This window comes from Carlito syrichta, unplaced genomic scaffold, assembly GCF_000164805.1.
Source record: "Carlito syrichta isolate Samal-C Ts95f unplaced genomic scaffold, Tarsius_syrichta-2.0.1 Scaffold304727, whole genome shotgun sequence".
Lineage (NCBI taxonomy): Eukaryota > Metazoa > Chordata > Mammalia > Primates > Tarsiidae > Carlito > Carlito syrichta.
The window spans coordinates 198,143-210,707 of NW_007248823.1; the positions used below are offsets into that span (position 1 = coordinate 198,143).

General features: G+C 38.8%; 1 protein-coding gene across 2 annotated transcripts in view; it reads right to left on the bottom strand.

The window, feature by feature from the left end:
* Positions 1-11,958, bottom strand: part of DARS (aspartyl-tRNA synthetase) — a 77,653-nt gene extending 65,695 nt beyond the window's left edge. For both annotated transcript variants that reach the window (XM_008060783.2, XM_008060784.2), the window contains exons 1-3: positions 11,686-11,958; positions 9,364-9,421; positions 4,745-4,837 (exon numbers count right to left, since the gene is read on the bottom strand). In XM_008060783.2, the coding sequence (XP_008058974.1) occupies positions 4,745-4,837; positions 9,364-9,421; positions 11,686-11,751 (217 nt within the window). In that variant the 5' untranslated portion in view covers positions 11,752-11,958. The remainder of the gene's footprint in view (positions 1-4,744; positions 4,838-9,363; positions 9,422-11,685) is intronic.
* Between the last annotated feature and the right edge of the window lie 607 nt (positions 11,959-12,565).

A 12,565-nucleotide genomic window follows, 5' to 3' on the forward strand; every position in this document is an offset into this window, starting at 1 on the left:
CTCCAGTCTGGGCGACAGAGTGAGACTCCAACTCAAAAAAACAAAACAAAACAAAAGAAAAAAACCTATGGATTTAAACATATTCTGATGTGTTTCATTTCTCCTCAGTTATTCATAATCAATGCTCAACTGTTGTACTTTTGGCTTGTGGTAGCTTCTTCAAGTTGGTCCCTGAGTATTCCCATATGACCCAGTCTTTTCCAACTTCTTTGCTACCTGTTAGGACAAGATAGTCCAGGGTTACCTTACACAATTCCTGCCCCAAACCTAAAATCTCCTATTTCTTCAAGTAGCTTTAGTTTCCTGAGCTGACTTAGAAAAAAATATTTGTTCTTGTATTAAAAAAAATATAAACAGGGCAAAAACAAATGACATACAAAATAAATTTAAAATACTTAACATATAATGAAAAGAAGTTTAATCTGACCAATGAGTGAAATGCAAAGTAAAGCAGCAATGGTTTACTTTACACAAAAGGGAAAAAATATAAATATAAATATAATACAGCCATACTATGCAATACTATGAAACCACTAAAATAATACAGCAGGACTATATGCACAACATAAAAAATAACACAGCAGGACTATATGCGCAACATAAAAAAAGTTCAAGATAAAATGAGAATATGCAGGTTAAAAAATAGAATATTATATAAACTTGGTTACAACACACACATACACACACACACACACACACACACACACACCCCTCACCTCCCCATAAAAACAAATATGAGAAGAATTATAATTGATATTCCACTTTATACTTGCTTTAATTCTATATTTTTCTAATATTTCACAAAAAATATTACTTTCATAACCCAGAAGAACAAATGTTCCTATTTTGCAAATTAAAAATACTACAAATGATCATGTAGAGCAGGGGTGTCTAAACTTTTGACTTTGCTGAGCTGCATCAAGCAAAAAGGAATTGTCTTGGACCGCACATAAATTATACAATATAGTTAGTGTATATATAGAATAAGACTTATTTTTTAATATTTTTACTATAAAGTTTAGGAAAATGAGAACAATATAAAACCGGTAAGAAATTAGGCCTTGTTTTGTAAGACTAATCTATCAATATCTAAACTAATATCAAGACTAATCTATCAATGAAAGTGGTCACAATTCTTAGTGAGTACTTAAGGTGCTCGTCAGAAATGTTTTTACGAATTTTGCTCTTTGTGTGCTTCATAATTAAAAACAGCCACTCACAAACGTATATGCTGCCAAAAAGCAATGTCACAAATAAAGTGTGATTGAGAAGTGAGGGATATTTTTCTCTGGGAATAAAGGTCGTATAAAAGCCCAATAAAGAGACATGGTCAAATTTTTCTTTCAGTTGAATGTCTGATTACAACTCTATGCATCCCATTTGAAAATTTGCAGGTAAAATACTAATGTCAACTGAAAATGATGTAGCAAATACATACAGCAAAATAATGATTATTTTGCCAGAAATCTTGAAGTCTGTTTTCAAATTCCTGTGTTAAGACATAAAGCAAAGCTGCATATTTTTGGCAGTTCACAGGATTGTGTTTAATTAGCCAATGTAACAAAATGTGTTAAATTATTTGCCATAATTTGAGCTTGCCATAATTTAAACTTCATTTCAAGTGCAGTATGCTTTGGAACTTCAAAAATGGAACTACGCATTGAGTGACAAAGAAAGTAAATGCTAAAAAATACATAATGTTAAAAGATTTTGTGGGGTTGCATTACTAGCTGTCCTGGGTTGCATGTAGCCCACAGCCTATGGGTTTGGACATGTCTGATGTACAGCTGCATTAAACAATGTATCTGCATGAGCTCATTTTATAAAAGAAAAAGTGTTGGGTTTACTTTAAAACAATTTTTAAATAGCATTTCAAACTTTTACAGTGTCTTTTTATCCCCCTGGGAGCAGAACAACAAGTGAGTTACACTTTCTGCTTTAGTCTTTAGTTTTTGTACTGTTTGTGTACTAGTTTTCAATTAAAAGAAAAAAGGTATTTTCATTTAATCCTTTAAAAATTCCTACTAACTATGAATATTTCATTTATGTTTTCTGATATAGAATAATATAGAGAGACAATATACAAATAAAAACTGCTATGGAATTCCAGAATTAAAAATTATGCTACTAAAGCTTTAAATCTTCTGGTCTGTTTATAACACTGACATTCACAGATAGATTTTCCTCCTCTATCAGCTTGTATCATCACTATAAAGTTCTTACATTTTGTTTCAGATTTTTAGGTAAGCACTAACAATTAGAAGACAAAAATAATTTGTCCCAAAGGAAGAGCAGTCAGGAATCTGAAAATACAAAATGTTTCAAAATCTAAAACTCTGAGTGCTGACACAACACTCCAAGGAAATGTTCATCAGAGCATTTTAGATTTCAGATTTGAGATGCTCAACTGTTAGCGCGAATATTTCAAAATATGAAAAAAATCTGAAATCCAAAACACGTCTGGATCCCAAGCATTTTAGAAAAGGGATATTCAACCCATATGTATTTTTTGCTTATGTAATGGGTTACAATACATGCTGGTCTTCTCAATTAGAGTGAGCTAGTGGACAGTAATAAGACTCAGAAAACATTGCTCTACTATTTGTGTATAAAACATCTAGTTTAGTATTTATTTATTCATCTATTATTCAGTATGGCTCTCATTACATGTAGTGTACCAAACAAAGCAACAAAATAAGCAGTAGTGCCTTCAGGAGCCTACAACAGGAAAAAAGACACACAAAAAGCTACAATGAAAGGCAAGTAATTAACTGTCACACTCATTAACATCACTCAACTACTGAAGGCTTACTCTGCACCAAGCATAGTGCTAAAGGCTTTATGAACGTTACTATATAACCTCTTATAAGCTCGGTGTTCATATGCACTCGTTTTAAGAGAAGACACCGGGGACTGAAAAAGATTAGGCAATTTGCCTAGGGTTACACTGTTAAGTGCAGATCCAGGATTCAAACACAAGCCGGTGTCACTCAAAAGTTCCTGCTCATAACCACTGGAAATACCACTTGTGCGTTTTAAATGTTGAGAAGAAAGAGACATGGAAGGACGAAAATAAAGGGATGGGTGCTGAAGGGAAACATTCCTGGTTTACACTTACACACAGTATGTACTTTATCTTTTAATCTGTTAAATTATTATGTTTAGGAAACAAAGTGCCCAATTTGGACATAACAAAGACTCACCGTCTAATGAAAGAAAAGACAAATAAATGAAAGATTACAATACAATGGGATTATCTGTTGGTAGAATAAATGGCCCAAACTTTCAGGAAAGCAAATCAACATTAATAAAAAATTTAAAACTTCAATAGTACTCTTTTCAAAGTCCACTCGTGTTTATCTATTTGGGGGGTAGACAGTGAATGAATAAATTCTTAATAGTGCTGAAACTGAGAAAGTAAAATATATGTATGTATAAAATGGTGGAATTTTTAAAATAATGGGCATATATTAACTCTTCAATTAAATGCTTTAAAGCTGGGCTTGGTGGCTCAGCCTGTAATCCTGCGCCTTTGGGAGGCTGAGGTGAGTGGACTGCCTGAGCCTGCGGGTTTGAGACCCACCTGGGTAGGTGAGACCTCATCTCTACAATAAATCAAAAAATTAGCCGGGCGTGGTAGCACGCGCCTGTAATTCCGGCTACTCGGAAGGCTGAGGTGGAAGGATCGCCGGAGCCCAGCAGGTCGAGGCTGCGGTGGCCGGGCGCAGCCACTGCGCTCCAGTCTGGGCAACAGAGTGAGACTCCAACTCAAAAAAAAAAAAAAAAAAAAAGCTTTAAAACACAATTAAGATATGTTATAACCTGGAATGCATTGAATACTATAGAACCACAGAACTCTGCTAAACAGACAGAGGTGTCTTAGCTTCTGGATTCTGTTCACATTCCACCAACTACTGTGTGACTATGGGCAAGCAGCTTCATTATTCTGAACCTCAGTTTCCTCATTTAGAAAGTAAAACAGCAAAGCTTATTATGACTATTTCATAGATTTATAGGGAAGATCAAATACGAAAAAGTATGAAGTCATAAACTAACAGGTGTCATTAACAGTTTTAGATAATTCTGAATACTAAGCTAGGCCATTTTCCACAGGAAAATGAGGTTTCTCTAAACCATCCTGCATACTTCTTTTCTGTTATTAATGCTAAATTCTTAACTTTGCACTGTCCAAAAAAACTTTCTACAATGATGAGAATATTCTGTATTTGTGCTGTCTGTCCAATATGGGAGTCACTAACCACATGTGGATACTGAGCTCTTAAAATACAGCTAGTGTGACTAAGTTACTGAATTTTAATTTAAATTAATATAGCTACATATGGTCAATGGTTACCGTACTAGCCTAGTCTTTTCTTCTACCTCTCTCCTCATTAAATTACAAATGTAAAAACATTTCTCAGAACATTCTTCACTTAAATAATTAGATATTAATTTTTATTTTTTTAGCCACTCCTTCTCAGACTGAAAATAATTAACTTTTAAGGGATGCCAGAAAAGTAGCTTGAAGTCTTAAGATGTCATCTTTAGGGTAAAATTATTTTTTAAGAATATCTTACTGGAACCTATAATTAAATAACCACGGACTAATACTTTACAGTGATTTAAGAAAGATAAAAGTTATGTGTTTTTGTTTTGTTTTAAAATATGCTAGTCTGTAGGAATTTGCAAGACAAAAAATCCAGAGTCCTTACCAAAAAGGCTTTAATCATTAAGTCAATCTTACCTTTAGCTCTGCTTGTATGAACTCTTGCACGCACCCAAATAACTTCATCAGCTTTTTGTACTGTCAAATCTCTTATCCGAACCAAAGCTCGGTCTGCAACCAAGAGTCAAAACAATTTTTACATTCAGACTTTACAAAGAGATCAAAATTACTGCTGCCTGACAGCTACCGTAAGTATTTTGTATCACTTTAAAGAATTCCTAATCTTTGACAACACTGTCTTTCCTATCACCTTCCATATAAAATGTGCCACAAGTTTTGTGAATTGTATTTTCTAACTGTATTTCTATATTACTGCCAGCATACTAACCAAGCTACCACCATCTCCTACTTAAACAAAAGCAATAGTCTCCTAACTGGAAGTCCCCCAGTCCTCTTCCAATTCAGTCTACAATGCAGTCAAATAGTTTTTAAATGCAAATCTAAACATTTCAAGGACTTATAAAGCCAAACACAGCCCATCCTCACCTGCCTACCACTCACTGGACATGGCACTTTTGCCTGTCTACCATAGTATGTAAGTCAGTTAGCCACAGGGGAGGAATCTCTGACAGGCCTGCACAGTTGCAGTAATCCATTCCCTGGGACACAATGACTAATCCAGTGAAGGGCACTCCTCAAACTGAACTAATCAAAGTCCTTCTCTGGGACTTAATATACAGATGCTGGGAATGAGGCCCTCTTCCCTGGGGTCACTGTGTTGAGATGGTACAGGTTCAGGACTGCAGCCACCATCTTTCCCACCACATGAGGAGGATGAGAAAATGAGGCCAATATCCTAAAGGAGGCAGAGCCAAGGGTAGGAAGCCCTGAAGATGCTGCTTGAGTCCCTAGATCCAACCACACTTGATGCCATTTTACACTTTTGTTTTCTATAGCTATGTGAGTCCTTTTGGGTCTAAGTAAGCCCCAACTATTATGCCCCCAATACTAAACAAAATACTACATCCATCAAGAGTTCCCCCCAAAAAGAAAACAACAACAAAACAACCATTATATAAAGATAGTCATATGATGCAACATTCAGAAATCATTTTGCTATTGTTCTAAATATGTAATAATTTGATTAGAGAAGAAAATTAAGAATTAGCTAAAAACACAGTAACAGGTATGACATTATAATATCAAGAATAATACCTTTTAGGACACTATAGTAAAATCAAATTATGAATACCATATATTTTACTTATTTTGTCTTAATGTATTTACAATTTGTTTCTTAAGCAAAGATAGATGTAGAAAAAATCTGATTTACAGGAGAATACCATGCTTCTCAGAGCCAAAAGTAAAGAGAATGAAAGAGGAATTTTAGCTGAGCTCTGTGGCTCACGCCTGTAATCCCAGCACTTTGGGAAGCGGAGGAGAGAGGCCTGTCTGAGCCCAAGGGTTCGAGACTAGTCTGTGCAACCTGGCAAGACCTCATCTCTACAATGAAAAAAAACCACAAAAAACTAGCCAGGTGTGGTGGTGTATGACTATGGTTCCAGCTACTTGGAAGGCAGAAGGATCACCTGAGCCCAGTGGGTTGAGGCTGCGGTGGCCATGAGCATGTCACTGCACTTCAGCCTGGGCAACAAAGTAAGACTCCAATTCCAAAAAAAAAAAGTAAGAGGAATTTTAAAGCCGCTGGTGTCATAACAGGATTTCTGCAATATACTGCTAACAGATTTTATGAGTTAAGCCAACTTCCAAGTCTGCTGTGTAAACTCAGGCAAGAGGAAGTATGAAAGAAAAAAGACAAATCAGCATTAAGATTTTTAAAAGGCAGATTAAAAACTGCCAAAATTGAAAAAGCCATCATTTACTAACCAGGCAATCAAAATTCAAAACCAAACAAAATGGAGTAGCAAAAATCTAAAAAAGTGGACTTATATATAGGACAGGCAGGGTAGCTCATATCTATAATCCCAGCACATTGGGAGACTGAGGCAGGTGGATTGCTTGAGGCCAGGAGTTTGAGACCAGCCTGGGAAACATAGTGAGACCTCGTTTTTTGTTTTTTTGTTTTTAATTTTTTTTAAATTGCAAGGGTCGACTTATAAATTATGTGGATTAGGATAATTTATCAGTACTTTGGAAAAGAAAAGGGATAATAATGGCCCTTATTGTGGCATCCCGATTAATTAGCACAGGGGTTCTCAACATTTAATATATTTCCGCATATTTCAGGCACATGTTTTGCTCCCACCAGTATGGTTGTCTAACTGAGACAATGATCGGGGTAGTAGGATTTTAGTTTGAAAAACTACTGCCTATCCCATACTTTGAAGAGTCACTAGCTTTAGAGGAAAGGAATTTGGAGAAACGGAAGGAGATAGAAAAGGAAACAAAGTTGAGCAAAATATTAGGATTTTTGCAGAGGCAGAACCAAAAGTCGAATTTTATTGTTATATTACTATATCATATTACATACATAAATTATCTTTCCCTCTGGTGGGGGGAACTTCTTAATTATAAGAACACAGCAGTCAATAGATTTGTCAGCCAAAAGAAACAGCAATTATGTCAATGGCTGCTTGGACCTACCTAAAAGAATGAAACTCCAGTGAGGTTCTTTGAGCTATAATTCAAGGAAGTCCAGTTGCAGAAGACATCTAATCTGAAAACCAAGTCTCAAATGTCTCCTGCTTGCCCTGGTGGGGAATGTCATCCTCTATACTCTACTACTGCTGGTAATCATTTTACACAGGTTAATATTCTTCAACCAAAAATCCAAAATGCTCCATAATTCAAAAGGGTTTGAATACTGAGATGATGCTCAAAGGAAATGCTCACTGGAGTAATCTGAGATTTCAGATTTTTGTATGAGGGATACTCAAGCGTTAAGTTTAAAGCAAATATTCTGAAAAAAAAAAAAAAAAAAAAAAATCCAAACACTTCTGGTTCCAAGCATTTCAGATAAGGGATATTCAACCTATAATTCATTCTTTTACTTCATTTTTATCTTTTCAAATGGGTTGATTTTTGGCCTTTTATTGTAGACCTTTCCAACAAAGTTGGGAAGAAAAAATAATTCTGTGATTATGCAGAAAGTAAAATATAAAATAACAATAAAATTGACCTGAAGGTGTATATTATTTCTAAAATATGATATTCACAGGCAGCCCTCTAAATGCAAAGTAGTACTCCCAATGGGCCAGAACTTAAATGTCTGTAGCTAGTGTACTACAGACTGAAAGACATAACTTCAGGTACCTACCAAAAGAAAAAAGATTGTTAAATAGCTGAGGAAGAGAAATCTATTGAAGTTACATAGCATATAAAACATAAACAGGTCGAGTGCATGGTTCACACCTTTAACCCCAACACTTTGGAAGGCCAAAGCAGGAGGACGTTTTTGAGCCTGGGAGTTAAAGATCAGCCTAAGCAACACAGGGAGACCCTGTCTGTATAAGAAATAAAACATCTTGCCAGGTGTGGTGGCACATGCCCGTAATCCCTGCTACTCACAAGGCTGAGGTAGTAGGATTGCCTGAGCCCAGGAGGCTGAGGCTGTGGTGAGCCACTGCATTCTAGCCTGGGCAACAGAGTGAGACCCTGACTCAAACAAACAACAACAACAACAACAACAAAAAAAAAAGGAGAGCAAAAATTTACAAATAAAAAACTTACAGGTCTGAGAGAAGCATCATATAAGTCAAGTCAATTTTAAAGAAATATTAAGATGCCAACATATATTACAAAAAAGGGAGCTGTAGTAAGAAAAGATAAACTAGAGTCTAAGAATGATTTTCATTTCCAGACATACAGGTGAAGAGTAAACAAAGTAGAATGGGTACATGGCCTTAAAAATGAGTATGTGGCCAAAGGAGCCAGAGAGGATGGAAAGACCCATGGACTCTAGGGTCAAGATGGTCTTGGTTCCAATTGCAGAACTGGCAGATTCTGGCTCTGTGAGGCAAGTTTCGTATCAGCCTAACAAGTAGCTGGAACTACAAGTATGTGCCACACACCCAGCTAATTTTCTGATTTATTGCAGAGACAAGGTCATGCCATGTTGCCCAAGTTGGTCTCGAACCTGCAGACTCAGGCAATCCTCTCACCTCCATCTCCCAAAGTGCTGAAATGATAGGCGTGAGCCACCATGCCTGGCAGTTTCCTTAGAGTTTTAAAGGACGTTATAAAGATTAAATACAAATATAAATGTTTGGGAAGAGTCAAGCAGAACAGTTTAATCAATAATAGCCAAAGCCAAAAATAAAATTGGTGGGTATGTGGGGGGAGTGATAAAGGAGGTAGCTTCATTAAAGCTGCAAAAAGTTTACACACGATGAAGGCAATTATTCTTAACTGCTCTTCTTTTATTCCCTAGTGTCCAGGTAAATCTTATCTAATCTAAATGACTATCCTGAAAAACAATCCAAAAATTAAATCTACTATTTAGAACAGACTATTTAACCTGTAATATTCATTTACTGTATTTTCTTCATTTTCTAAGTTAGAAATCCTAAACTGACAATGTGTACACAGGATTATGACATCTACTTGGGTTATTGATGTCATTTTAGCTTTTCAGAGTTATGCCTTTAGTTATGCCAACCTTACTTAAAACTTCATGAAGCGCTTTCCTGGAATTAGAAAGGAAAAAAAGCTGTAATTATTGTTACATAGCTACTAACCTGGCTTTTCTTGTGATTGTATCATTGATGATATTCCATATCTCTCTTTAGCATAATCCTACAAAAAAAGTTTGTGCATGACTTTTTATGTAAACACTAACAGCATAGCAAACACACAAATACAAGTAACGTAATATAAAAATAGGTTTGTTTTAACTTTCAGGATCATTCCATAATTCAGAGTCAGTACTTTTATAATGTGAAAATTTGTCATTCATTTACATATGTACGCTATAGGAAAAAACCTCTCAGTTTCTGGTTAGTTTGTTTTGAAGATCACCACTCCTAGATGGATATACCATACTTAATAGCACTCTCAGATAAAATTTACACACGTTTAGCACATCTTAACTACCTTCTCTGAAAAGGAGATGAAACTACTTCAAAGAAGAGATATAAATTTCCTCTGGGAAGGGAGTAGGATGAGGTACCACAGTTTTATTAACTTCCTATTACAGGAAGGGATGTTCAAAGAGAACCAATGTTTTGGGTAACCTTCCTGAACACCAGATGTTCACAGTTTTTAGAAATCAGAGATGTTGGGTATAAGTTAACTACAACTTTCCTTTTGTAAAACATCATCAAAAAATTTGCCAACTTCCTGTTTCTAAAAATTAGCTTCAGACTACCAGGTTATAAGGGATCAACACTGACAGTACAATAATATCAAATTTCTTGTTACAGATTTAGCATTAGAAACAGGAAAACTAGAGTCCAGACTATGAAAAACTGTACTTATTAAATAGGCAAGTGACCTTTTAATCTTATTTTACCTCTAAAATGATCTCTTAAGATCCTTCTAGCTATATGATGACATAACTCTGCTACAAATGCTTCTTATAGCTAGACCTATGCTATCTGCAAGGATGCACTACTGGTTTATGTAACTAATCAGATCAAGAATAGACAAAAATAATTTCCTTAGATTTTTACAAGATAACTTAAGATCTGTAGAAAACAATTTATTTCCTTCACTATACAGCTACCTGTTGGAATCCTCTCCTTTAGATCTGTAGGATACTGGACTTTGTGTCTACACCAAAATAAACAAGACACGTTAAGGTATTTCCTAAACAATCTTTTTTCAGGTATTAAGAAAATACAACCGGGCTCGGTGGCTCAGCCTGTAATCCCACACCTTTGGGAGGCTGAGGTGAGCGGATTGCCTGAGCCCGCGGGTTCGAGACCCACCTGGGCAGCGAGACCTCATCTCTACAATAAATCAAAAAATCAGCTGGGCGTGGTAGCGCGAGCCTGTAGTTCCAGCTACTTGGAAGGCTGAGGCGGAAGTATCGCAGGAGCCCAGCAGGTTGAGGCTGCGGTGGCCAGGAGCGGCCACTGTTCTCCAGTCTGGACGACAGAGTGAGACTCCAACTCAAAAAAAAAAAGAAAGAAAATACACTTCAAGGACAAAGCTAATCCAGGCCAGAGAGACAGGCCAGAGAGAAGCAGTCACACAATAAAGCCTGTGGGCAGCAAAAAATAGGTTAAATTGTGTGAAGACAAAAAAGGGTATCATCCGTTCTAATTAATGTTATTCATATTTTAGCAACCCTTATTGCATTTAGTGTTCTGACATCACCTATTTCTTATGTACTTTACCACAAATTCAGAATTCCTGGACAGAAAAATTAGGAGCCAGGAGGAATGAAGGCTTAATATTACAACAGCATACATAACTTGTGGGATGGTTTTACACGTGGATTTCTGAAAAGCACTGAAGGACCACTGGGTGTTAATTACCCAGGGGATTTTGGGTCACTTCACCTCAAATGCCTTCTCTGCAACCTTTGCTACCCACCTCAATGGGTCACTGAGGGGGGAAAGGAAATAAAAATGACATGTGTCTTTAAAGCTGTCACATGGAAAATGGTCATTAAATATACTGGCAGATGGTTTTGCTAAGTACTGTCATCACGTGCCAAAACATTAAGAACGCGAGGGCTGAGTACTTATCGATCACCGGTGGGTACTAAAATTCCGCCCCCCACCCGCCCTCTCCGGTGTGGGGGGCTGCATTACGTGCGGGACGTGCCAAACCCAGAGCGGCTCAAGTGTGACTCTGTCGCTCCCACTTCCGGGGACACGCTCCTCGGGGACCAGACTCCCAGGCGGCTCCGTGAGAAATGCGGTCCGGAGTGGCTCCGGCACTGCTGATCGGGCAATGACCCTGGAGGCCTCGTGGCGACTCTGGGCGCCCGGACCCCAGACCCGCGGCCGGCAGCTTAAGTGCTGACAGGGCCCCGCTCACCCTACACCCTCCCTCAGCGCGGTCCGGCCCAGGACTCTGTCCTCCCCGGCCAGGGAAAGAAGGAAACGCACTTCCGCCGCCTCCATGATCTCCCGCGGCCTCTCCTGACTCTTGCGGCTGGCGTTGGCGCTGGGCATCGTGACACCGAACGGGGCAGTGGACACCACCCTCTCTCGTAGGCTTCCGTAGGGCAGGCCAAGAGGGCCTCTCCCTCCCGCACAGTCTCCGCCCTCCGGCCCTCGGAGCTCAGCACACGCGCTCGGACTCCGCGTGGACGGGCGGCTCCCGAAAGATCGCGAGAGCTGCGGCTATCTCGAGATCCGCCGGGGGCCGCGCGCGGAGTCGCCTCCGACTCCTGCCCCGCCCCTAACGGGAGCCTTCGCGGAGTCGGAGGGAATTTCCGGGAATTCGCTAGATTTTCGCGCGATCGGCTCTGGGGGGCGGGGGTCCCAGACTACCAGGTGGCGCGCCGTGGGTGGTCGGGCTTCGCTCCTCTCCCGCTTCATTCCGTCTGCGACTTCTGTTCTTCCAGCCCTTTCAGCTTCTTTCGCTTTACCTGCCCATGTGTAGCTTACCGTCTAATTGCAGGTGGAGGAAAATTGTATTCCGTATTTAACTGATCAGTGATTACATCTTTGTGCCAGGCATTCTGTCAGGAGCTGGCAATAAAAAAATAAGTCCTGGTTTTTGTTTTTAATACGACATAGAGGCCCAGGCTACTAGATACTCTACCTTGATACACGCCTCCATGATCACAGAGGCAGGAAGAGCTCAAAGTGGCTGCCTGGAGGTGACACACTTCACATCTGCTCGTTTCTTTAGCCAAACACCTGCTTTGCCCCAACGATCAGCCTCGGTTTTCCTCTCTGGAATGTCCCCAGCGCTTGGTAGCTGCTTGGGGTCAGAGGAAGTCCCTTGACAAACCACTGCTCGGAGTGTTGGGGCACAGGG